Here is a 27734-nt window from a genome sequence, read left to right on the forward strand (position 1 = left end):
ACTCATTCCTCAACCCATGGCCCTCCCAATAATATAAACAAAACTCAAATTCTCTTTTAACAAATTCCAAATCACCGGTTCTTAAAACAAAAACAAAAATTAATAATAAAAATTCCAAATAACTTATACATACATACATCATACATATATACATATATATATATATATAAATTAAGGTCACTAGTTGAACATATCAAATACTTCCAAGCATTTAATCACTACCAACACTTGAGAGTGAGCTAGTCCCATTTCCACACTTGCCAGATGTCAAATAAAGTTCCTTAATATATTCCCTTAGTTCCCATGCATTTTGCTCCATTGATGCCTTACTGTGAACTTTTGTAATAGGACATGGAAAGGGAGCAGGAATATGCAAGAAGGAGAAGAGAGGAGGAGGAGAATGCAAGAAGGAGAAGAGAGGAGGAGGAAGATGCAAGAAGGAAAAGAGAGGAGGAGGAAGCAAAAAGACAAAAAGAGGAGGATGCAAAAAGGAAAAAGGAGGAGGAGGAGGCTGCAAGAAGGAGAAGAGAGGAGGAGGAGGATGCAAGAAGGAAAAGAGAGGAGGAAGATGCAAGAAGGAGAAGAGAGGAGGAGGAGGATGCAAGAAGGAAAAGAGAGGAGGAAGATGCAAGAAGGAAAAGAGAGGAGGATGCAAAAAAGAAAAAAGAGGAGGAGGATGCAAAAAGGAAAAAGGAGGAGGATGCAAAGGCAAAATTTGAATCTCACAAAAAAATGATGGAGCAATTAAAAGGGCAACCTCGGCTTCCAAAATTTGCTGTCCCAAAACGCTATGACATATGGCTAAAACCAAACCTGAGCACATGCAAGTTTGCTGGGTCCGTGGCTATCGAGCTCAACATCGTGGCGGATACTAGCTTCATCGTCCTCAATGTGGCTGAACTCTCCATTGATACCGCCTCTTTATCTTTCACTCATCACCCAGCTACTACAAACTCTTCTAATTCTAACCAGGTCACGATTATTAAACCTATCTTATCTTTCTATCACCCTACCTACTTTTACTTTAAAAGTTAGTTTAAACTAATATAACTGCTTTAACATACATATAAACTTTCTAAAAATGTCTTGTTAAACTTTAGTTTAGTGCTTTGTTTGCTTTATTGATGCTATTGATGTTGTTGAGCTCTAGCTTATTAAGCTGATCAAAGAAATAGTCAACCTTTTTATTATCTAAATGCGAGACTGACTTACTGAATTTGCATTTATCATGCCAAACCAAATGCCATGTCGTTTAAAAATAAAACGCTAAATGAATAAATTTTTGGACTTAGGCAGGTGTTGAAGCCTTTATATGTTGATGTGGTTGAGGAGGATGAGATTTTGGTTTTGGACTTTGCTGACACACTTCCCATTGGGCTCGGACTTCTCACCATCACTTTTAAAGGAACTTTGAACGACAAAACGAAGGGCTTCTATACAAGGTACAATACTCGATTGATGCTTGTTACGATAATACTAAAAATTTTATTACATAACTCTCACTATTAGGGTGTGTGTGTCAATTTTTAAGTATAAAATAAAATATGGGTAATTACACTCTCGTCCCTTGAGGTTTGGGGAAATGACATTCCACCCCAAACTTGAAGGGAAAAAACACTTTCCTATCTTAACATCCGATTGACCAAATTTTGTTAAATTAAAATTGTTTAAAATGTTGTGTGGTAACCTGCCTTTTGTTTTCAAAAATTATCTTCCATTTTAGAATTAAAATTCATTGTTTTAAATTTTTAATTAAAGTTTATTTAAAAAATACTAAGTATGAATTTTGCTTATTATTATTTTTTCTTTTTTCAATGGGTTATGGAGAGATTCACCATTGCAAGTGTTTTGATACATGATAAATTTTGCATTTTTATTCTAAATCTGTCAATCATTTTTTTATTAACCATGATTAAACATTTGTAAAGAGATTCCTATAGAAGTTTACAAAATAACTAAGTAACTCAAACAAAAATCAAACTAAAACTATAAGAGGGAGATAGATTAATTGTGATGGAACAATCAAAAATATAACACTAAAACGTATTAACCCAAAATAAAGTTATAAAAAATACAATAATTCATCAACCTAAAGTAGAGTTGCAAGAAAGAATAAAAAATCAAGAGAGAAACATATTTAAAAAAAAAATAAGATAAGAACAAAAATAGTAAATATATAAGATATAGTAATAAACATCAAATTATTCAAATCATAGTTTCTCAACAAAAAAAAAAATTATTCAAGTCATGCTATATAATATAATAATGATATATTTTTATACTATCTTTATAATGTAATAAGATGGCATCTATTAAATCAAAGAAAAAAAAATACCATCATAAAAATACAAAACTAACTCACATCAATCTAAAGTAAAATTCTAAAAAACATAAAAATTTATCAACTTAAAGTAAGCTTTGAAAACAGCTTACGTTGATAATATGAGACTGAAATAATTCAATAACCTACAATAGAATGTTAATTATTCAATAACTGAAAATATACTTGCACTTTTTTATAGTGTAATATAAAGCTAACCATACCACATCAACCACATTATAAAATGTAAAAAATTAAAAATAAATGTATAAAAGAAGGAAAATAATTATGAAACTTTTCAATCCACAATTATCAATAATGCTTTGGAAAGGAACTCATTATCTCAACCAAAGAAAAAATAATGAAAACTTAGAAACTTATATGGTCTAGGCATATTGATAACTCAAAAGGATATGCATATCAAAATTTGGCACGGTCATGTTCTATTTAGGCCAAGTATATAGGTTCATTACTTCAGTTCAACACATAACAATGATAAAATAAACGACAATTGTAATTGACAATTAATAGTGGTATATTTAGGCTTCCCAAGCATTAGTGGTATACTTATTCCTTACTCCCATATCTACATCAAATTGGCTGAAATCACAAACAAGAATTCTATGATGTGGCTTGATGCAAATGAGCTGCAAACAAATATTAATGATAAATACAAAAAAAATAAAAAAATAAATAAAACCTTCTGATACACTAATCCATGATCACAAAGGATTGGGAGTGGACCATGATTTCTCTAGCACAACAAATCCATAGGAGTCACATAATAGGAGATAAAGACCACCAAAAAATGAAAAGAAAAAAAAAATTGAGAGAAAGAGAGAGAAACAACATTTTGTGTGTGAGAAAACTATGCACCGAATGTGAGAGAGAATTGGAAATTTATAATAAGAAGATGAGAATAAGAAGAGCAAAAAATAAAGGAAGATAAAGGGATAGAAGAAGAGAGATGTTAGGGTAGTTAGTAGTGGGAAGATGAAAGGGTAAAAGGGAAGGGAAAAGGTTTGAGAATGTTTAACAATAAGTTAAGAAAATTAATAAAAAGAAAAAGAGTTAAAAGAGAGAGAGACTTAAGAGAGAGAGAGAGAGAGAGAGAGTTGGAAGTAAGTGGATGACGTGGCTACTGAACCTAGCAATGAGTTCAATCTTCACTATTTACTTATAAATGGAGCTAAATGTCTTCTGTTCTCTGCTAAATGAGAATTTTACTAGTAATGTGTATATATTTAAGTAGTTATTTTGCTTTCTAGTACATATGAGCACAATGGTGAGAAGAAGAATATGGCAGTTACACAGTTTGAACCAGCTGATGCTAGGCGATGCTTTCCATGTTGGGATGAACCTGCTTGCAAGGTGTTACAATCTCTCTCTCTTTGTTAATTTAAGATCTTGTGCTTCTTTGCTTCTTTTGCTAAAATCAAATTTTATAACCGACTGCACCTTTTTCTTTTTTTAAGAAAATAACCGACTGCATTTTAGAAGCTAGCGTACCTCTCATGAAGCTAGTGTTTTGATTATTGAGACTAAATTATTTTTGGATCAGAAGTAGATTTGCTTCATTATGTTTCAAAAGAATGCAAACAAAAGCTTATTAGGCCCTTCTTATTTGGCACTGCAGGCGATGTTCAAAATTACATTGGATGTGCCATCACAATTAGTAGCTCTTTCCAACATGCCAGTTATTGAAGAAAAAGTGGATGGGGATCTGAAGACAGTTTCATATCAAGAATCACCCATCATGTCTACATATTTGGTGGCAATTGTAATTGGTTTGTTTGATTATGTCGAACATCTTACATCTGATGGTAAAAAAATACACTATGTTCATTGTTTCTTGTGTATTATGATCCTTGTTCTTGATAGTGTAATCTTACATCACTTTACAGGAATTAAAGTTCGAGTATACTGTCAGGTTGGTAAAGTAAATCAAGGGAATTTCGCATTGGATGTTGCTGTTAGGACACTTGAATTGTACAAAGAGTAAGTTTTACTGTGAATCATCACCAAACTATTGATCACGAGACACAGTATACAAGTCTTTAGCAAAATAATGCATTTTAAGTGGACGCTGGATTATGGATATTGGCAATCCTTCAAGTTGTTACATTTTGGTGCTTGTGTTGTGTTATTTGAAATTCCAATTAACCACGATAATTTCTGCAGATACTTTGCTGTGCCTTACTTTCTTCCCAAATTGGATATGGTTGCGATTCCTGATTTTGCTTTTGGGGCCATGGAAAATTATGGTTTGGTTACATTCTGTGAAACAAATTTGATCTATGACAATCAGCATTCTGCAGCTGCTAATAAGCAGAGGGTAATATGCATGTTGTGAATGCTGCTCTTTTTGTTAGAATTTCGTTTGCCTAATATAGTATGGAGCTATTTTTTTAATAGCACTACACAAAGTGTTGAATTATTATTTTTCTCTAGGTTGTGATTGCCGTAGCCCACGAACTAGCACATCAGTGGTTTGGCAATCTTGTAACGATGGAATGGTGGACTCATTTGTGGCTGAATAAGGGGTTCGCAACATGGGTATATATTGCATTGGATTGCAACAGATCCAAACTGAGCTGTTTATTAAAATCTCAATATGGTTTGTTTATATATCAAGCCTCAAAGGTTGGCTTGAGCCTGGCTTTATTATTAAAATAAACTAACATAAATATTTTTGGTGGAACGTAGCCCAAGCTCTCCGTAAATGGATCTGTTATTTACACCCAGCATGGGTCATGTCTCTATATATTATTCCTTATTACACTGCATGCTTTTAAATTATATATCAGTTATTTGAATATGTTCAGGTCAGTTATTTAGCAGCTAATCACTTGTTCCCAGAATGGGAAGTGTGGACTCAGTTTCTTAATGACTACACAGAAGGACTTAGGCTGGATGGGCTTGCAGAGTCCCATCCCATTGAGGTAATTCTGCGCTTTTTAAGAAATTAGTAATGTTACTTTTTAGAGTATATTTTTACATAAGCATAATTTTTTAGGTGGAGATAAATCATGCTAGAGAGATTGATGAAATCTTTTTTGACACAATGAGTGACAAAAAATGTGCATCTGTTATCCAGATGCTGCAAAGCTATCTTGGTGCCGAATGCTTCCAGGTTGGTTGTTGGATTTTCTTTTGGTATATGTTTCATGTCCCAAGTACAAATATTTCTTGTTAACCAAGAAACTCTTTTCCCTCCATCCCAAATTCATATGAAATTTATGTCATGGAAACCCTTCAGAAATTTTGTCTTTGAGAAAGATAGAGCAATAGTAACTTTCTAGTTGCAAGTTCTGATGAGATTACAGTGGTTTTGGTAAAAAATTGTAGGATAGTATGAAACAGGTTTTGGAATATACCATTATCATGATGAAAACTATATAACTACTATTTTGAAAAGTGCTTATTTCTTTTATATATAGTAACAATGGTGATACTCATCTAGATAAGAAATACTATTAGAAAGTTTATCTACTTGATATCTGGTAACATATCCTTCAGCTTGATTAGCTTCCAGATTCTTTCTAGGCTGCCATGTATTACTTAAGTGATTGCAGTTACTGTTCATTCTTTTATGGTCCATCTTCGTCAACCAATCATCTTCGGCAATATATGAGATAATTGTTCTAATTTTTCCATTGGATTAAGAAGCTCAGCTAGTCAATTTTTGCTCATTTGTAAAATATTTCTTATGTAATTGTATATCAGTTAATTATCTTTTTTCTCGCATCTGTAAATCAGAGGTCACTTGCTTCATATATAAAAAAATTTGCTTGCTCAAATGCAAAAGCAGAAGATTTATGGGCTGCGCTTGAGGAGGGATCCGGTGAGCCTGTGAACCAACTAATGAATTCATGGACAAAGCAAAAGGGGTACCCAATTGTCTCTGTCAAGGTCAAAGATCGGAAATTGGTGTTTGAGCAGGTTTCTTGTGTCTGGTCTCTTTCACTTGTTTTTTCCTGAAATAACATATCTTAAGTTCTTAACCCTGATGCATACCATGTCGTTTCATTTTGTAATCAGTGTCGCTTAATAATATTTTGAGAATTTACTGAGTTCTGACAAATCAATATAATAATGGCAGTCACAATTTTTGGCAAGTGGTTCTATTGGGGATGGGCAGTGGATTGTTCCAATAACATTATGCCGTGGCTCATATGATGTGCACAAGAATTTTCTACTGCAAACAAAGTCTGAAACTCTTGATATGAAAGATCTCCCGAGTGACGGGAGCAAATTAGCATCTTCTTGGGTAAAACTTAATGTCAATCAGACTGGCTTCTATAGGGTTAAATATGATGAGGACCTTGCAGCTAAACTCCGATATGCAATAGAGAACAAATACTTATCTGCAACAGACAGATTTGGTAATTTTGATATTTGTACTCATACCTGCTCTTATCTTATGATAGTATGTGTTTATGGTAGAATAGAGCACTTAACACACCCTTTTTTTTTAACAGGAATCCTGGATGATTCATTTGCCCTTTGTATGGCTTGCCAGCAGCCTTTGAATTCATTGCTTACCTTGATGGGTGCTTATAGTGGGGAACTTGAATATACTGTGCTGTCTAATTTAATCAATGTAACGTTCACCTCTTGTTTAAGACTTAGTAGATTTCAGTTGTGCTGTTAGTCCTAATTCTAATCCCTCTATTCACAGATAAGTTATAAAGTTGAAAGAATTGCAGCTGATGCAAACCCCGCGTTGCTGGAATGCGTTAAACAATTTTTTATTACCCTTTTCCTGCGTTCAGCAATGTAAGTTGTCCTACATACAAATAATTGAAATCCCTTTGGTGGTCCTTGTTCATAAGTCATTCTGGTTGCTCTGTCTACTGTTTTTTCGATATAATTGATATCTTTGAAGTTGATTTTACTCTATTTGATTGAGAAAGCCCCCTACGATGTTAACTATTGAGGTACTAGAATGTCTGAAAATACATTTCCACAGATTTATAGCATGAGTGTATCATTTCTTTTATACTGAATAATTAGATTATTAATAGGTGATTGATATGCTACTATCAATAATATTTAAATATCTGACATTTTCTGAATTAAGTCAATCTTTTTCGTATTTAAATAGGGCTGCAAATACCAAATAAATAGCAGACAGAGGTATTTTTTTCTTTAAATCTAAGAGACAACTGTAAATGTCTCAGAATGTAAAAGGTGTGCTGTTAAGGAAGAACAAAAAGTCACTTAAGGATCGTTGCAATTCCTCATTCAAGTTTTGTTGTGATCGACTCATAAAGTTTTACCTCAGGATCTAGGATACAGATATTTCTTGCATTATTTGACTTATATGAATATTTATTTCTTTTATTTGGAGATATTTTATATATGATTTGTCAAGATTAAAATCGTCATATATACTAATAATTATATTGAATAAACCTTAGACATCAGGTTTGAAGTTGCATAATATGAATAAAACTTTCTAAGGAAGCATGTAGGATGTTAGAGAAAGCTTTAAGGGGAAGAGATCTCTGACTTGATGGTTGCAGACAACCAACGAGTTATATGAGACCTTACATGCTAATGAAAACCCAGTTTGTATGATTGTATCACTAACACAAATAATTAGCCCTTAAAAACTTCGAGCAAGTCCAAGAGCTATATTGCTTAGTAGCATTATTTGCTCTCCTTTATGAGGAGAACTAAGATTCAAATCTCCCTCCCACATTGCTGTAACTATCGAAATATTATTTGTGTGTGTGTGTGTATTGGGCAAGATTAGCTTCTCTTTTATTTTCATTCTTCCATTTATTTTGTTCAATTTTTGAATTCCTTTGCAGGAAGCTTGGTTGGGAGCCTAAGAAAGGTGAGAGCCATCTAGATGCAATGTTAAGAGGAGAGGTTTGGACTGCCCTTGCTGTGTTTGGATATGATCCGACACTAAAAGAAGCAAGTAGGCGTTTTCATGCATTCTTGGACGACAGAAATACACCACTCCTCCATCCTGACATAAGAAAGGTTGGTAAAAAAAAGCATTGGTCAATTACTAGTATTTACCCATCTACAATACCTATCAAGTTTTCTAATGGGCTGTGGTTGCAGGCAGCATATGTGGCTGTAATGCGGAGAGTCAGCAGCTCAAACAGATTTGGTTTTGAATCTCTTTTGAGAGTTTACAGAGAGACTGATTTGAACCAGGAGAAAACACGCGTCCTAAGTAATAACATATCATTGTTTGAAATGTTGCAAAATTATTTGAATCTCTCTAGTATGTTGGATACATGTCTCTTTTTGTGCTTGTAGGTTCATTAACATCTTCTCCAGATCCCAGCATAATTCTTGAAGCTCTCAACTTTTTGTTGTCTTCTGAGGTATAATTGGGAAGGTTAAAATGTTTTTCCGTGCTAGATGATAAATATTGTCTGATGGAGCTTGGGATATTGATGCTGGCTTTATTTCCCATTTGATCTAGGTTCGTACTCAAGATGCTGTTCTTGGCCTGGCTGTTAGTAGGGAAGGACGTGAAACAGCTTGGGCATGGCTGAAGGTAATACTCCATTAGTAATGTAAAATGCAAAAAGCACATCGATGTGAAGAATTGAGAGGCCGTTTCTAAGATTTGATAAGCATATACAGGGGACAGGGCACTCATCTTCTTTCCTGTGGGAAGAACATGCGTCGTTGTGCATCTCATGTACTTATTGCTGATAAAAAGGAAAACTGAGAAATGAAGCCACATCTATATCGAAACTGCTTTTTTAAATTAAAGTAGTGTTTTAGTTAATCTTGGTCAGAAATTCCATGATGCTAGTCTTAAACGATTGTTTCTCTAGCTTATTGTTGCTAAATTCTTTATGTATACATGAATGAAAGGGTACTTTGTTTTGATTTACTTTGGCACTGATCCCCTATTATTCTATTCCCATGTTCATCACGAGTACATTCCACTTTGTTGTCTAATGCATTTTTTCTACTTTACATGTGATTGAAATGCAGGATAACTGGGAGCATATTTCAAAAACCTGGAGTTCTGGATATCTAATTACTCACTTTGTCAACTCAATTGTCTCCCCGGTTTGTCTCTCCCTTCCTTCTTTCTCTTTTTTCAGTTGTTAGTTCCACAAGTATCAGCTTTTGTCCTTTGTATCTCAATTACATATGCATAGAAGTTAAGTTTAGTAAAAAAAAGAAAAAAAAAACAAATGTATAGTTAAATTCAGTTACACTTTGTTATTGTTATTGCTTATCATTTTTTTTCTTTTTAAATGTTCTGTTCTATCTATCCCCTAGTTTGCTTCATTTGAGAAGGCCAACGAAATAGAGGAGTTTTTTGCAAATCGTGCTGAGCCCAAGATTGCTAGAACCTTGAAGCAGAGCATTGAGCAAGTTCACATAAATGCAAATTGGGTTCAGAGTGTTCAGAATGAATAACATCTTGCTAAGGCTATGAAGGAGTTAGTACACAGGAAGCACTAGGAGACACTTTTATTTGGCCTTTGTTGTCAAGACTCAAGAAGAAAGCAAGTGGACTATAAATTTTACAACTTTTCATAGTGTAAATTTGCCGAACAAGTGTGATAATAATGAATCAAACATATATATATATATATATATATATTGCTTGTATATAAATATCATATCTTTTGGAGGGTTCTTTCTAGTTTCTGCTTTTGGTCTCCCTTTTGTTTGTGTGAATGTGTTTTTGTTTATTTTCTCTTTCTTCAATTTATTTTTTGTAAAAGACTAAAAATATTATCTCTGCACTACAATGAAGTATAACCTGTTTCAAGTGTAATCTTCCTCCCACTCACAACTGAGTGGGTCCCATAGCTAGTGGGTCCCACCAACGGTGAGTGTGAGGAAATATACACCCGAAACCGGGTGTATTTTTTTCTAGTACTACAAGCTAATTTTAGCGGCCTCCCTTAAATGACATGCACTGTCTTTCTCCTAAAAAAAAAAAGATTAAACAAAGTGATAATGGGTTTCGGTCCTCTCTAATCCATTGTCATCTAGTGGTTTTTTTTTTTTTTAGCAGTGTCATCTAGTGTTTTTAAAATCTCATCCTCAGACTTTGATGTTAGTGTTAATTTGATCTTCTTCTTCTTTTTTTCTTTTTTTTGGTCATGTCTATGTAACATCTTTTATACTCCTGTTGAGTCTAAATGGGCCCAACTAAAGGTCTAAACGAGCTACACAAGCCCATATAAACCAAGGGGAAGAGTCTGAGAAGGTAGTTAGTCCGAAGAAGGAACTTGGAGATGGATTAGCCGAGGAAGCTAAATAGTTTATGGGTCGAGCTGAATGTATCGATCCAAGTAAGGTAACACTGTAACAGTAACTAGCCTGGATGAGGCTTGGAGGAAACTTCCTGACGAAGTTGTTGTCACCTCCACATTAAATACAATGCACCAACATGAGCCTTTATTTGGTTATTGTTACAAGATAATAGTTTTTTATTTAGGTGTTATTATTTTATATTTAATAATTATTATACCAATACAATTTATTTATTTTGTTATTATTATAATAATTATTTATTTGGTAATGTTTATCAGAATAAATATAGAGTATCTTTTCTTTTTTTGGTTTAATATCATAATTTTCAATTCATAACCAAATTTTTTTATAACATCTTTCATATAGTTCACGCTTCATAGAATGTTATAAAGTTATCAATTCACATTATGGGTGTGTTTGGATAGAACTTATTTTGCTGAAACTGAAAACTGAAAACACTGTAGCAAAATAATTTTTAAATGTGTGAATAGTACCGTAGAACCCATTTTTAATGAAAAAATTGATAAAAAATGAAATTTGTGGGTACGTGAACAGTGCACGGATGCACTGTTCACGTAAAACTGGTCAAATGTTGTGGCTACTGTTCATGTACAATACATGAACAGTAGCCGCTTGTGAGGGGGAAAACGCGTGAAAAAAAAAAAAAAAAAGGAGAAAACGTAGAAACTGAAACGCAACGCACCAAACACACACTATATGTAGTTGAGAAAGTACAATATAGTAGATTCCAGCTAGCTTAATTGGTAAAGTTTTTTATAGTTGAATAAGACATTTAGGGTTCAATTGTGATTTATTTGTTTGTTTTAGATGATGTGGGTAGTTTTTTTTAAACTTTTTTTTTTTTTTCTAAAAACTAACACATACCATTTACTCATTTTTAAATTCTCTAAATAGACAAATTCAAATTAAAAAATTACATTAAACTCAAAAACAAAAACAAAAACAAAAAAATCTCATTGCACAAACATAACGAGTGTGATAAATCTAATAATATATTATTATAAGTTTATGATTTTTTTTTTTTTAATAAATATTATAAGTTTATAATAAAACCTTGCGAGGACGGAAGTTTATCTAATATATTGCACCTAACAGAAGAGGAGGATAGAAACAAAGATCCACCGGTTGCGTAAAGACTATAGACTAGAGAGAGCATTGGTTGCGTTGTGTGACTTGTGTCCTCATCCAAAATCTCTATCTTTGCTTTTGTTTTTTTTTTTTTTCTAAAAACTAACACATACCATTTACTCATTTTTAAATTCTCTAAATAGACAAATTCAAATTAAAAAATTACATTAAACTCAAAAACAAAAACAAAAACAAAAAAATCTCATTGCACAAACATAACGAGTGTGATAAATCTAATAATATATTATTATAAGTTTATGATTTTTTTTTTTTTAATAAATATTATAAGTTTATAATAAAACCTTGCGAGGACGGAAGTTTATCTAATATATTGCACCTAACAGAAGAGGAGGATAGAAACAAAGATCCACCGGTTGCGTAAAGACTATAGACTAGAGAGAGCATTGGTTGCGTTGTGTGACTTGTGTCCTCATCCAAAATCTCTATCTTTGCTTTTGGTTTTGGTTTTGGTTTTGGTTTAACAGAGAAGAGAATCTCAAAATCTATGGAGCAGTTCAAAGGGCAGTCTCGCCTCCCCAAATTCGCTGTTCCGAAACGCTACGACATACGCCTCAAACCAGACCTCACCGCCTGCAACTTCGCCGGCTCCGTCGCCATCCACCTCCACATCGTCGCCGATACCACCTTCATCGTCCTCAATGCCGCCGATCTCTCCGTCCATTCTGCCTCCCTTTCCTTCGACTCTTCTTCTTCTTCTTCTAAGGTAATCATCATCTTCATCATCTTTGACCTTTCTTTTCATCTTCAGATTGATTTGAGATGATATTATTTATGTTTATTCGTTTAGGTTTTGGAGCCTTCAAAAATTGAATTGGTTGAAGCGGATGAGATTTTGGTTCTGGAATTCCCTCACCCGCTTCCCCTTGGAATCGGAGTTCTCAATATCGCTTTTCAAGGAACTTTGAACGATAAAATGAAGGGCTTCTATAGAAGGTATAATAATAATATTTATACAAACAAACATGTATCTAATTCCTCCCACTCTTATTTCTCAATTCAATTACATCGTTTTCATTTCTTTTTTGGCATTCAGCTCAGCTCTTCTCAGCTCAGCTCAGTACTACCTAGAATAGAATAATTGAATCATTCCAATTTTCAAGTTTGGATTTTCGAACCATAAAAATTGTTACAAAATTTAAAGATAATATCCTACATATGTGTATATCTATTATAGGATTGAATCTATGACTTCACCATCCACCGTTTACCTTATGGGGGAGGAGATTTCATTGGGTCCATGTCCATGGAATTTTTCTTAATCTACTATACAATTTTTTTTTTATTTTTTTCTTTCTTTTGTTTAGAAACATGTACTATACAATATTTGAAGTTTCTATTTGCTTCTTCTTTTTATTAGTTACATCTATTTAATTGAGTTCTTCTTCTGCTTCGTAGTACATATGAGCATAATGGTGAGAAAAAGAATATGGCAGTTACGCAGTTTGAACCAGCTGATGCTAGGCGATGCTTTCCATGTTGGGATGAACCTGCCTGCAAGGTCTCAGAATCTCTCTCTCTCCCCCTCTCCCTCTCCCTCTCCCTTGGTTTATTAAGATTTTGTACTCCTGTTGCATCTTTTGCTGAAATATGAAGTTTTTTCCTCTCATTAAGATAGTGTTTTGGACCTAGTAAAAAATAAATAAATAAGATAGCGTTGGTCTAGCTCAATTGACATCTCCTCCCCCTGTAAGAGCTAGGTGGCGGGTGAGTCCATGGGTTTAAGACCCATTGGGTCAATAAAAAAGAATGGAGCTAGTGATTTGATTTTGTGGCTAAAGAATTCTTTGATTGAAAGTAGATCTGCCTGATTATGTTTCAAATGAACACAAATAAAAGCTTATTTGGCCCTTCTTTTGTGGCATTGGGTGTTGTAGGCTACATTCAAAATCACACTGGATGTGCCATCTGAACTAATAGCTCTTTCCAACATGCCAATCATTGAAGAAAAAGTGGATGGGCATCTGAAGACAGTTTCATATCAAGAATCACCAATAATGTCTACATATTTGGTGGCAGTTGTTGTTGGATTGTTTGATTATGTGGAAGATCACACATCTGATGGTACACTTCATCTGCTATTTTCATTGCGTCTTGTGAGATTACAGCTTTTTTTTGTTGACATTGTAATCTTACATCTCCATATAGGGATCAAAGTTCGAGTATATTGTCAGGTAGGTAAGGCAGATCAAGGGAAATTTGCGTTGGATGTTGCTGTGAAGACACTTGGATTATACAAAGAGTAAGATTTTCTGTGAATTACCACCAAATTAACAATTGCTTGTCAGAGAATTGCAATTATATAGCTGAGAAATACATATAATTGGACACTGGATTGTGGGTGCTAGTGATCCCTTAAGTTGTTGCATTTTGGCACTTATCAGGAATTCAGATTAACCATGATACTTTCTACAGATACTTTGCAGTGCCTTACTCTCTTCCCAAATTGGATATGATTGCAATCCCTGATTTTGCTGCTGGGGCCATGGAGAATTATGGTTTAGTTACATACCGGGAAACAGCTTTGCTCTACGACGAACGGCATTCTGCAGCTGCCAATAAGCAGAGGGTAATGTGCAATTGTGAATGTTGCTCTTTTTGTTTGTATTTAGTTTGGCAAATGTAATATGGAGCTATTGATATAATAACACCCCCACAAAACTTGTAATCATTTCTTTTGGATACTATGAAGGTTGCGACTGTCGTAGCCCATGAATTGGCACACCAGTGGTTTGGCAATCTTGTAACAATGGAATGGTGGACTCATTTATGGCTGAATGAGGGGTTCGCAACATGGGTATATTCATTGGTCATATGTCCATGTAATCTTATACATAGGTGCAAAATATGCTTGTAAATTATGTCAATTATTTGTATGTGTTCAGGTTAGCTATTTAGCAACTGATAGCTTGTTTCCAGAATGGAAAATATGGACTCAGTTTCTTGATGAATCCACAGAGGGTCTGAGGCTGGATGGGCTTGCAGAGTCACACCCCATTGAGGTAACTGTGCATGGGCTATGTTTTTGTCTCAGTATGATCTATTTTAAGGAATTAGTATTAGTAATTTTATGAGCATATCTTAATTTAAGTGCTCTGTTTTTTTAGGTGGAGATAAATCATGCTAGTGAGATCGATGAAATTTTTGATGCCATAAGTTATAGAAAAGGTGCATCTGTTATCCGGATGCTGCAAAGCTATCTTGGTGCTGAATGCTTTCAGGTTGGTCATTAGGTTTATCACTTTTATATGTGTCTTGTACAAGTTAAATATTTCTTATGATTGAAGAAACTTGTTTTTTTTCCCTCCATTAACCAAAATTCTCCTGAAATTTATGTTATAGAAAGCCTTATAAGCTTTCAGACATAGAAAAATAGGCAATTAAATCTTCTTACTGCGACTTCAGAAGAGGTTAAGAGATTTTTCTTTTAGAAAATGGTTTGATGGTAATGTGGAATTATAAAATTTATTTTTTGAAAGAGGTTTTGGAGATAACCAATAATGTGATGAATACTATGTAATTAATAATTTAAAAAGTATTTCATTCTAGTTATATTGAGATGAAGTTGTGATGGTCATCTAGATTAGAGATAATTAGAAAGCATATCTACCCGATATCTGGTGACATAACCCCTGCTAGAGTAGCTACCAGGTATTATTGAATTGAGTGCTGTTGAGGCTTGTGCCTTTTCATTTTCATTGGTGTCAACCAATCACCTTCTGCAATTCATGGGATTAATTTTTCAAATTTTATTTGAAAGAATTATTAGATTAAGTCGTACTTCAATAGAGTATGCTGGTTGTTGGATCTGAGTTTGCGCGATCAGCATTATTAACATCCATCATATGGTCAGTTAATGTCAATGCCTTTCTAACAAGCAATCAATTCTTTGTAGAGAACGAGAAAGTATCTCCTTGTACCTTTTGATTTCAGGTGGCTTGTAAGGAAAATATACAAATATGGTTTTTTTATATCTGATGGTAATTGTGATTAGGTGGTTGATTCTGTATTGAAATTAAGAAGTATACTATGGCCTGCTCATTTGAGATGAAAAATATTTGTGATGTACTTGTCAGTTAATTATCTTTTTTCTTGAATTACCAATTTTTTTGTAGTTTTAATTGACCATTTATGCTTCTTCCCCCCTTTTTTTTTTCTGATTTGTGTATGTAATCAGAGGTCACTTGCTTCATATATAAAAAAACATGCTTGCTCAAATGCCAAGACAGAAGACTTATGGGCTGCTCTTGAGGAGGGATCTGGTGAGCCTGTGAACAAACTAATGAATTCGTGGACAAAGCAAAAGGGATACCCAGTTGTCTCTGTGGAAATCAAAGATCAGACATTGGTGTTTGAGCAGGTTTCTTGTGTTTTCTCTCTCTTGGCCATTTTTGTCTTGAAATAACAACTTTAACTTAGTTGTGTATTCAGCTGTTTCAATTTGTAATGAGTTTCGCTTAATAATATGTTTTAGAAGTTTCTAAATTGTCACAAATGTTTGTTTTAATGGCAGTCGCAATTTTTGTCAAGTGGTTCCCATGGGGATGGGCAATGGATTGTCCCTATAACATTATGCTGTGGCTCATATGATACATGCAAGAATTTTCTACTGCAGACAAAATCTGAAACTCTTAATATCAAGGAATTACTGAGTGATAAAAGCAATTCAGCATCTGCTTGGATAAAACTTAATGTTGATCAGGCTGGTTTCTATAGGGTGAAATATGATGAGGACCTTGCAGCTAGACTTAGATATGCAATAGAGAACAATTACTTATCTGCAACAGACAGATTTGGTAAATTGGCTATTTTGTAATCGTACTTGTTTTTTTTCTTTTTTTCCGTTGATGCTAGAAAAGAGCACTTAACAACAACAACTTCCTTTAACAGGCATTCTGGATGATTCATTTGCCCTTTGTATGGCTCGCCAGCAGTCTTTGACCTCATTGCTAACCTTGATGGGTGCTTACCGGGAGGAAGTTGAATATACCGTGCTGTCTAATTTGATTAGTGTAATGTTCACCATCTTACCTCATCTATGTTTATTTCAGTTATGCTCTTAATCCTAATTCTGGTGTCTTTGTTCACAGATAAGTTATAAAATTGTAAGAATTGCAGCTGATGCAACCCCTGATTTAGTGGATTACGTTAAACAATTTTTCATTAGCCTTTTCCAGTGTTCTGCTGAGTAAGTATTTTTACATACAAATAATTGAAATTCTTATGGTGGTCCTTGTCTATAAGTCTGTGGGGTTGTGCTGTCGACTGCTTTTTTAGCATGACCTTTTAGAGTCCAATGAGATCTTGACTATAAGTATTAGCCATTAGGTAATTTGAGGTACTGTAGTGCACAAAGAGGCAGCCCTCATATTCCAAGCTTTTTATATGTGTGTGTGTGTGTGTGTGTGTGTGTGTGTGTGTGTGTGTGTGTGAGACATTTTCTGATTTAAATTTCTTTCTTAAATAAAGCTGCCATTAGCAAATAAACAGTTGGAGTTAATGCTTGATTGCGTCTAGAGATATCTATTAATGTCTCAGAAAATATTAACACTTATAAATGTGGATATAAACAGCTTTAAGGAAGAAGAAAAAGACCCAAAGAAAAAAATAGCAATCGATTAAGGTTTACTTTGTTTTACTGTCAAGTTTTGTAGAGATAAATGTACAAAAGTTATATATATAAATTTTGTAGGGATAACTTTACAAAGTTTTGCCCCAAGATCTAGGATGTAGATTTTTCTTGCAATATTTAATAGGCAAATTGTATTTTCATATTCATATTTGTTTTTGAGGATATCTTACATATACTTAGTCCGGAAAAATTTGTCATGCTTACTATTGAGTATATTGAATGAACCTTAGTGGTCACCTTGGAAGTTGCTAGTATAATCTGTATAATACTTGCTAAAGAAGCTGCAAGGATGTCAGAAAAGTTAGTGAGAAGAGGTCTTTGACATGGAAATTGAAGACCATCAAAGAGTTATATGAGACCTTACATGCTAATGGAAACCTAGTGTGTCTTAACCCAATTAATGAGCACTCAAAAACTTTTAGCTTCTTTTTTAATTTATTTCTCCATTGATTTTTTTTCTTTAATGTTTGAATTTCTTTGCAGGAAGCTTGGTTGGGACCCTAAGACAGGTGAGAGCCATCTAGATGCAATGTTGAGAGGAGAGGTTTTGAATGCCCTTGCTTTGTTTGGACATGATCTGACACTAAATGAAGCAAGCAGGCGTTTTCATGCATTCTTGGATGACAAAAACACTCCACTCCTCCCTCCTGACACAAGAAAGGTTGGTGAAACAAGCATTGGCCCACTAGTATTTCTCCATTTACAATTGCTATTGATGTATATTGTGGGTTTGATTGCAGGCAGCATATGTGGCTGTAATGCGGAGGGTCAGCAACTCAAACAAATTGGCTTTTGAATCTCTTCTGAGATTGTACAAAGAAACTGATTTAAGCCAGGAGAAAACACGCATCCTAAGTAATTATCATATCATTATTTAAGATGTTGAGCATCAGATTCTCTTTACTGAATTAGAACCATGTATCTTATTGTGCTTGTAGGTTCATTAGCATCTTCTCCAGACCCCAACATAATTCTTGAAGTTCTAAACTTTTTATTGTCTTCTGAGGTATCTTGGTTTAATATAATTGTGGAGGTTAAAAAATTTTTCATTTGAGTTGATAATTTGTAGTCAAATGGAACACTGGACACTGATGTGGACTTCATTTTCCACTTGATTAAGGTTCGTAGCCAAGATGCTGTTTTTGGACTTGCTATAAGTATGGAAGGACGTGAAACAGCTTGGACATGGCTGAAGGTAATACTCGATCAGTAATGTAAAAAGCACATTGCGATTTGCATAATATTTGCTTGATATATTGTCCTTGAAACAATTAGGAGTAGTGTTGTTAAAAGTCGAAGGCATACATGAGCTGCTTGTTATCTGATGTATTTTTTTTTTTTTTCCCCTTATAAATATGATTGAAATACAGGATAACTGGGAGCATATATCAAAAACCTGGGGTTCCGGATTTCTAATAACTCGCTTTGTCAGTGCAATTGCCTCTCCGGTTTGTCTCTCACTCCCTCCTCTGATCTCTTCTGTAGTTAGTTCTCTATTATCAAGTTTGTGCCCTTTTAATCAATTACAGATGTTATGCTGAATTTAAATTCAAATGAAGTTAATTATTTATTACGAATGCTTAGCCTTTGTCTCATTTGGTTCTTCCACTCCCCCAGTTTGCGTCATTCGAGAAGGCCAAGGAAATAGAGGAGTATTTTGCAAGCCGCAGTATGCCCTCTATCACAAGAACTTTGAAACAGAGCATTGAACGAATTCACATCAATGCAAATTGGGTTCAGAGTGTTCAAAATGAGAAACATCTTGCCGAGGCCGTGAAGGAGTTGGCACACAGGAAGTCCTAGGAAACACCTTATTTGGCCTTGTTGTCATTTTACAAGAAAGCAAGTGGATCAAATTTCCTTTGTTTTCATAAATTCAAATATGCCCTAACAAGAGATTCCCGAGCAACAGCACTCTTAATAATATTTTCTGGAGTCCGTTCTTAATTAGGGTTTTGCCTTTATTTTTCATTTTTTCTTCCTGTTGTATGTTGCGTGTATGACAGCTGTATGGATGAATTTATTTTACCCCCTTCCATAGAAGTTCAAATTGCATATTATTTCATTTATTTATTTTTATAAATAGTTTGATAGTTACAAGTTACAACAACACAGACAATATAGGAGAGAGAATTTGAACTCCGGTTATCCTTATAAGAGACAACATACAATGCTACTAAAAGTTATTAAGTTCTTTGACAAAGTATCACTATTGAAGGAGATAGATGATTCAAAGGGCGTATATGTGTTAATACATGTTTACCACTAAAATAAAACCGTCATGTTCTCAAAAAATATATATATATATATATATATATATATAAAATAAACTTGTCAGTTATTTTTTTTTAAAGAAATAAACCCATCTTAAAAGTTAAAATCCAAGGTCGAAAGGAAACCAATGGATATCATTTAAGATTCACTGCTATGCTAAAACTTGCATATTATAATCTAACTAGTCTAAGTTTCTTAGACCCATGATAAATGAAAATAGTAAATGAGACTTATAAATATTAGTCACAGACCCTTCTTAAAATATTGTCATTATTTTCTAACAAAGTATAGTTGACATAATATATTAGGTTTTTTAAATTAGGTAATCTATATTTGTTATTTGAAAGTGTTTCAAATTTTATAAGTTTTTTATTTTATTTTTTTAAGGAAACATAATACATTTTACATTCAATTATTTATTTTGTAGATAATGTAATATGCAGTTGAAATTTTTTTTTAGTGCTTCTTACAAATGGTCTGTCCTCTATATGTCTTGAATGGCCTAAAGATGAAGTAGATATAAGTAAATCCATCACTTTTATTAAAAAAAAATACTATACTCTAATAACATATAAGAAAAATGTAATTTTATTAAGAACTTACCAATATTACACTAAAAGTAAACAATTTATAAAAGTAATTTCTATCTCTTTATTTTTTACAAATATATAATTTTATCATTTTTGGTTTTTTGGTTTTTTTTTTTTTTTTTTTTTTTGAAGTGATTCATATTCTTCTAACTATCATTATTATGCATTATATTTTCCTAATTTCTTTGGGTGGAACTAAAATTTTTAAGCTTCAAATTTAGTATTCAAATTCATCATTATTTTAAGGAGATTATTATGATAATCAAAACTTATCACATAATTACAATTAATATTACTCTAATAATAGGTAGGCACATTCAAATTCACAGTCATATAGATTGTGTTTTTATATAAATTCAAATTCTCACTTCCAAATTAACAAAGGATTAACTAAAAAAAGATCAAACCAAAGCTATAAGAAGGAGAGAGAGAACTTATGATGAGGAAGTTAAAATACACAACACCAAAACATATCAACCCATAGTATAGATATTAAAAAATATAAAAATTCATCAACCTAAAGTTGCAAGAAAGAATTAAAAATCTAGAATGAGAGATAGCATAACCACTTTTTTCTTAAGGAGAGAATATAAGAGAGAGTAGCAAATTTATAGAATAAAATATAATGAGAATAATATTCAAAATAAAAAGTATAGATGTAAATACCACATAATCCAAGTCATGCTGTGTAATAAAATAACATTATATTATTATATACTATATTTATTATAAAATAGGATTATATCTAACAATCAAAGAAAAAAATGATAACAACTTTATTTATTTTTAGTTTATACTCATCTAGAAAAAAAATAAAAAATAAAAAATAAATCATATTCCACAATTCTATTCATATATGTATGCTAATGATTCAAGGCTAAGTTGAAATGTCCAATTTCGCTCTCGCTTAAAGAACCATATGTCATTCTCATCAACTTTAAGAGATAGAAATGGTAAAGATAACAACTTTATTTATTTTTAGTTTATACTCACCCGAAATGGACCAACATGGACTGAATTGGACCAAACTAAACAAAATTTGACCAAATTGGATTGAAATACACCAAATTGGCTGAATTAAACCAAAGTGGACTGGAATGGACCGAAATAGACCAAAATGAACTAAATTGAATTGAAATAGACCGAAATGGACCAAAGTGGGTGTTTATTATCCCTATCTCTTGAAGTTAATGAAAATGACATGTGGTTATCTAAGTAGGAGCCAAATTGGACCCTTCAACGTAGCCTTGAATACTACACTAGCATACAATTATGAATATAGTGGTGGAATAGGATTTTTTCGTGTGAGTATAAACTAAATATAAAATAAATGGTGTCTCTGCCCAAGTTGTTTGTATTATATGTATTTTTTTATTATAAGTTACATTTAGGTTCAAGAATGTGTAAAGTTATGGTAGTAAAAAGTGATGGTCCTATCATGATTAGTAAGTTACAATTAGTTTTGACTTTTGAGAATGTGTAAATGTATAATGTATTATTGCATACATTAATATTTATATATATATATATATATATATATTAATTAATTAATTAATTAAAAGATGGGAAGAAAATGATGGCATAGCCGCTAATGTGGCTCGACAAATGACCAAGTGGTGAGTTCTTTTCCTACTTTTAAGTTTTAACCAAAAATAACTAACTTTTCTGCCAATAATATAAAAGTTATTATAATAGCCATATTTCGAAAATTGATTGTGAGTGGTGGGCGTTCATTTTCATATGAATTCACCATTTTTTCTTTACCCATAGTTGACCACATCAAAATCTATATATATATATATATATATATAAAAGCTGAAGCATAACATTTATTATTGCTACACTCCTATTAAGCCACCTCATCCTCCATATCATTGCCACATCATTATTGTTTTTCATAATTGTAGGGACTGGATTTGGAGCCCAACTCCGGATTTCTTAGAATCTTGGCCCAAAGAGTCCAATACAATGAATTTATTTAGAGTATGGGTCAAAGATCTAAGTTGAACTACGACTTGCATGAGATTTAAAGGTAAATGAACATGAAGTAAGATCTGTCACGGTCAAAAGACCTTTTTCCGAGGAGACTGGAACTTTTAAGATCACAAATCACCGTATTAGGGTTCTTTTACATGCTCTCGATCTCTCCCTCTCCTTTTTCTTCCTTCTCACATGTTTAGGGAGTATGCCTCAACAGTTTGAACGTACGTTTGCTCCAGATTTTCAGCGTCCGAGGAGAGGTCCCTCCTCGGACCTTCTTTCTTTGTCTCCCATGACAAGGCTTGTAACGTAGATCATCTAAGTCATGTTGTCTCCTCGAACTCGCTAGTGTCCTCGGACAAGCCCAAGGCCAAACTCATCACTTTGGGTCATAGCCCCCACAATAATTATTTTTTACCTTTAATTTTATTTTTGACAATATTAAATATATAAATACATTGGCTTTACAAATTCATCTTAGACAGTTTTAACTTTACATATTCACCTACTTTAATTTTGATGTTATAACTAAGTCTTGTCTATATATATTCTTCTTAGACGGTTTTAACTTTACATATAATTTTGTTCATTTATCTTCCTTTATTTTGACTTTTCTTATTCTCATTTTCTTACTACAAATTTGTCATTCTCTCCCATTTTATGCATATTTTTCCCACACAAAAAAAGGTTATTTCTCGCCCCCTCTCTCTCTCTCTTTTATTTTTTCATTTTTTGTTGGATTTTTTTTTATGAGGTTTGTACTCCCATTGTCTTATTATTGACTAATTTATATGTGTTACTTAATGCAAGTTTTTTTTTTTATCATTTTATTTTCAACACAAAATAGTTTTAATGTTGTTGACCAGATTTAGGGGAAAATCATTTTATAATATGTCCATATTTTGTGTTGTTGTCAGGTTTTAGTTTATTTGAAAAACAGTAAAAAAGCTTGGACAATATGATGAAGAACAGTTAATGTAGTTGAAGAAGATAGTATTTGTGCAATTTCCTTTCATTATTTGTAAATATTTAGTTTAACAAATTAGTAGCAAATTGTTATGTCTTTATTATATGATATTTTTAGATGCTTGAGTAATTGTTTTAAGCATTTACAAATGTAGGGACACGATTTTTAACGACCCAAAGATGACTTTGGGCTCGTATGTAAAAGGCCCAAACAATATGATTTGTAGAGAGTGGGTTTGGAAAGGCTAGACCTTGGTCGTTAGGTAACTGGTTAGTCAGGATTTTCATGGGAGCCCATTTGAAGGTGGATTTGGCCTGCATGTCTAAGCCTTACACGGATGTGGTGTGAGGATCTATCTCCTCGGAATTAGTCCGAGGAGCGTCTCGCTCTCACCGTTCTCCTTTTTTATGAGTTCGTCCTCCCCCTTTTTTCTGGTTCCCCCAGGAAGGCCCCCTTTGTCAATGCCACGAACTTCCCTTTTATACTAGTATTTCATTCTCATTCTTCACCTACGTGTCCGATTCTCCTTGTTTGGGGTGGTTACTCGTCTTGTCAATCCTCACATCAGAGTAGTTGGGAAAAGCTGGACAGCATGGTATGAGTATGGGTTTGTCAGGCGATGGGCTCCACATTAAGGCGTTGGCAGCCTTCTCCCTTGTGCTGCTCTTGTACTGAATTTGTCCTTTTCTTCAGGCTTTTTTGTGAGATATTGGGCGTAAAGTCGTCCTTGGCCACATCCTTGGACCTTCAAGGAGCTTTCATTGTGCGTTCTTAGCAGTAAGGCTCCTCGGCCTGGGCTTTGGGCTTTTAATACAAAGTGGGCTGGGTCCTCAGATTTCGGGCCCCACAACAAATATTTTGTATTGCTCATATTCCTTATCTCATTTGTGTATTCTTTGAGATTTTTTTTATTAAAAAAAAAAAAAATCCAATTTTGTGTTTAAAATTATTTATTTATCTACTCATTTTCCATATGTTGGATTAGGTGTTAGATTAGATTATGATGGTATTAACACAATACTTCTTATTTTTACATCCCCACAAAAAAGTTTTCTCTACCAAAATTTCCCCTTTGTAAATCCTTGGTTACCAATCTATTCCCTATACCTATACGTTAAAACAACACTTTTTTTTCTTTGGGAATAAAATGACATATTTCTATGTCCGGTCACTTTTCAAATATATTATTAAATATTTCCTTGAAATTCTATTATGCCCACCTCTGGATCTTTTGTGCTTGATCCCCGCATTCAACGTTTGAAAAACTGTTTACATTATATGCTTTTTTTAAAAATAAAAAAAAAAAAAAAAAAAAAATCAAATTTTATATACTTTTTAATGATACACAAAATGTTATGAATAATTTTTAGGGATAAAACCCTTTTTCGTCCCTACATTTTCACACGATTCTCACTTTAGTCCCTAACTTTTTTTTTCACCGCTTTTAGTCCCTAAAATCAAAAAGGCAATCTCATTTTTGTCCTTACCGTCAATGCCCTAACAGCCAAATCCTAGGTGGCAGACGGAATAGTCTATTAGCTGACGTGGCGCTTATGTAGCACTAATGTGGCGATTAAAATATTATTAAAAAATATTATTTGGCATTTTTATATGCCACGTCAGCATTTTAATTTTTTTTTTTAAAAGCCACGTCAGAAAATTTAAAAAAAAATTAAATTTAAAGAAAAGATAGGGACCAAAGTGAGAATCATGTGAAAATGTAAGGACGAAAAAGGGTTTTATCCCTAATTTTTATTAAAAATTTAATATTTTTAATACCTTTTGAATTCTTGAGAAAAATTGTATTGTTTTCATTTTGGTACGACAAAAATTATATATATTACATTTGTGATTGTTTATATAATAAATGAAAATATGATTATGAAATATGTAGGGATAAGGGGCCCAAAAATATATGTTGGGCCTTAGGCCTTGTCCGAGGAGGCCTAGCAAGGTTTTGCAACCCGGACCGGACCGGGCGGTCCGACCGGAAAAATTGGGAACCGGACTGAAATTCGATTTTTTTAAGCCTAGAGAACCGGGTATCAATGAGTTGTGAGAGAAATAGACGAACCGTAGGCCGGTTCAACCAGTCATGGAATAGGGGAAAATTAAAGAAAAATGCGGCTACCAAGATCTAAACTTGAGCTCTCACACCTTGTAAGCAAGACTAAAGCCATGACCAATAGACCAAGTGCTCTTCTTGGGAGCTAATATGCAATATTATTAAATTTACATGATTTATAGTTTCTAAACTTCTATGTCATCTTTCTCAACATATTAAATATTACTAAATTAACTTTTTATTTAAGAATAATACCTATGCAATTTATGAATTAATTTTAAAAGTCGTTTTTAGTTAATTGAAATGATTTCTCTTAAAGGATTATTATAAAAATTTCTTTTTATGCTTATTTATGTTGTACTATTTTTTATTAACCTTATAATGTACTATTTTATGTATTTTGTTTCAATTTTTAAGATATTTTTAGTAAATTTTGCTAATATTTACAAATTTAATATATTTATTTATATTTAAATAATTATTAAATTAATTATGACGTCATCACGGTTCGACCTCAAAAACCTTAAACCTCTCCCTTTTACAGTTCAATGAACAGTCCGGGTCTGAAAACCTTGAGGCCTAGTGGTCCGAGGACAGATCAACAACAAGGAAGATGTAAGACTTTGAACTTCACAAGCAAACTATGACTGTGAAGGCTGGGGAGGTAGGTTGAGAAAGAGTATCTCCTCAACTAAACGAAACAGAGGTCAGAAAGTGTGTTCTGTCATCCAAAGTGATGTTTTAGGAAGTTCTATTGATAAGAATATGCATTGTGAACGTACAGGACAAATAGGAGCTAGAAAATATCTAAGGGAAAGCTGTTACCACCATATTGAATGCTCTGCAGCTAACTCTCTAGCAACATTAATGAGAAAGTGATATCTGAACAATAGTTTTTAGCCTTACAACTACTCCCCAAAGACTTCAAAAAGGTACTGATATGACAAGGATCAACATCAACAATCTAATTTACACATGGATGGTAGAGATGAAAGGGAAAAGATAGTATAAAATAGAAGGGAAGCCCAGAGAGAAAGGGGATGGAAGAATAAAGAGAAAAACACTATAGCAATAAGAACTGTACTTGTAATCAATTTCAAGAATTATATACAAAAACTGATCTCCTCGGACCGTTCCGAGGTCGATTTTCATTAGATACAACCAGTCCATTTTTACTTTATTGTCATTTGGACCCATTATAATCGTTACCTAACTCATTAGAGCCTAGTTTTCCAACTCACTCTCTACAAATTCATTGTATTGGGCTCTTGGGACTTGGATTCTTTTAACTTTTGAGCTTAGGACTCAAACTGTACCCTTACAAAATACATTACTATTTATTAAATTAGTCTAAATTGCAAAAAATAAATTTAATGAGACTATTCTAAAAATATTATCACACGCAACACGTGGACCCACAACTAGTTGTGATAAAAATTGTAACACAAAAGTTTTATTGTTATTGTTATTGTTAGACTTTCTGTGAGTAGAAATGAAACAAGAGGATGTTTAATGCATGGTTGAGCCGTTGGATCTAATGGCCCTACCATAAAAACAAACTAAACAAGAGGGCGTTTAATCCATGAGATTTTTAAACCAAGATAACATGTAATACAGGAGGTGATTTCCATCAGTCTAAATTCCCTTGTTGCTATCCAACAGCTGTTTTCCCTCAATCCTTGACCCCATAGATTGCTGATCAATCAAATTCTATTTGATTGGATTTCTTAAGTTACATAGAACCAGTTCAATGATCATGAGCCTTGTTGACCAAAAATGGATTCCATTCGAGTCTCATTGAGTTGACACAACTAAGATGTCTTTTTGGATGGGTGGCTCACGCCAATTCACATTTTAATAAGTGGCTTTCCAAGAATCCTACTCATATTGTTGTAAGAGACGCATAAAATTTTGTTGGCTTCTAATTGTACGAGCTAAAACAAAAATATGACAAATCCATCTAAGTTAAAAGTGGAATCTACATGCATCTGAAATGAACATTACACACTCCAATCATTTACACATTGCTACTAATGGCATGCAGAAAACACAACACACGTTTCCTAACTTCCATCTAACATCTCCATTTAGTCACTTTACTATAGGTAAAGGCAATCAATGATCCCACTCAATCATCTTCAAATACTGCCCATCGCTATCTGAACCACTAATACTAGAAACAACAATTTTTACCATCCTTTTTCACAATTCACAATGACTGACATGACAAATTACATGTAAATTACACGTGGCCTACACAAACATCACTTTTATTAACACCAATCACAACATGCCACTTCATTGTTATGAACAAAAGTTGTCAGAATCGTTATAACCATAGACTGCTGCAAATCTAACTTTATCACTTTATGCCACTGTTCCATTGCCATTATCAGCAGAGCAACCACTTATACCGCACCATATCCATTGCTATCTCACAAAATGAGCAGAGTTCTAGCAAAAGCAATTGGTACAATGTC

At 33.3% G+C, this 27734-nt stretch overlaps 2 protein-coding genes across 5 annotated transcripts; both read left to right on the forward strand.

Annotated features, from left to right (window-relative positions):
- Nucleotides 1-659: 659 nt before the first annotated feature.
- Nucleotides 660-9887, forward strand: LOC115969186 (aminopeptidase M1-like). Of its 3 annotated transcripts, XM_031088786.1 has the most exons (19): nt 660-972; nt 1297-1442; nt 3589-3691; nt 3957-4143; nt 4225-4318; nt 4502-4655; nt 4772-4876; nt 5146-5262; nt 5337-5453; nt 6080-6262; nt 6423-6705; nt 6802-6923; nt 7002-7099; nt 8140-8317; nt 8402-8516; nt 8603-8670; nt 8772-8846; nt 9296-9373; nt 9590-9887. In XM_031088786.1, the coding sequence occupies exons 1-19, from the start codon at nt 733-735 to the stop codon at nt 9728-9730; spliced, it is 2604 nt and encodes an 867-aa protein (XP_030944646.1). In that variant the 5' UTR covers nt 660-732; the 3' UTR covers nt 9731-9887. The 3 variants fall into 3 exon arrangements, with proteins under 3 accessions (XP_030944646.1, XP_030944639.1, XP_030944652.1); XM_031088779.1 differs by having other exon boundaries at nt 3957-4318; XM_031088792.1 differs by lacking the exon at nt 4772-4876.
- Nucleotides 9888-12058: 2171 nt separating this feature from the next.
- LOC115969204 (aminopeptidase M1-like) lies at nt 12059-19443 on the forward strand. 2 transcript variants are annotated; one of them, XM_031088812.1, is made up of 19 exons: nt 12060-12452; nt 12537-12682; nt 13145-13247; nt 13624-13810; nt 13895-13988; nt 14162-14315; nt 14439-14543; nt 14632-14748; nt 14854-14967; nt 15924-16106; nt 16260-16542; nt 16637-16758; nt 16837-16934; nt 17862-18039; nt 18119-18233; nt 18317-18384; nt 18499-18573; nt 18749-18826; nt 18996-19443. In XM_031088812.1, the coding sequence occupies exons 1-19, from the start codon at nt 12234-12236 to the stop codon at nt 19179-19181; spliced, it is 2625 nt and encodes an 874-aa protein (XP_030944672.1). In that variant the 5' UTR covers nt 12060-12233; the 3' UTR covers nt 19182-19443. The 2 variants fall into 2 exon arrangements, with proteins under 2 accessions (XP_030944666.1, XP_030944672.1); XM_031088806.1 differs by having other exon boundaries at nt 12059-12452; nt 13624-13988.
- The last annotated feature ends 8291 nt before the right edge of the window (nt 19444-27734 follow it).

This window comes from Quercus lobata, chromosome 2 (genome assembly GCF_001633185.2).
Source record: "Quercus lobata isolate SW786 chromosome 2, ValleyOak3.0 Primary Assembly, whole genome shotgun sequence".
Lineage (NCBI taxonomy): Eukaryota > Viridiplantae > Streptophyta > Magnoliopsida > Fagales > Fagaceae > Quercus > Quercus lobata.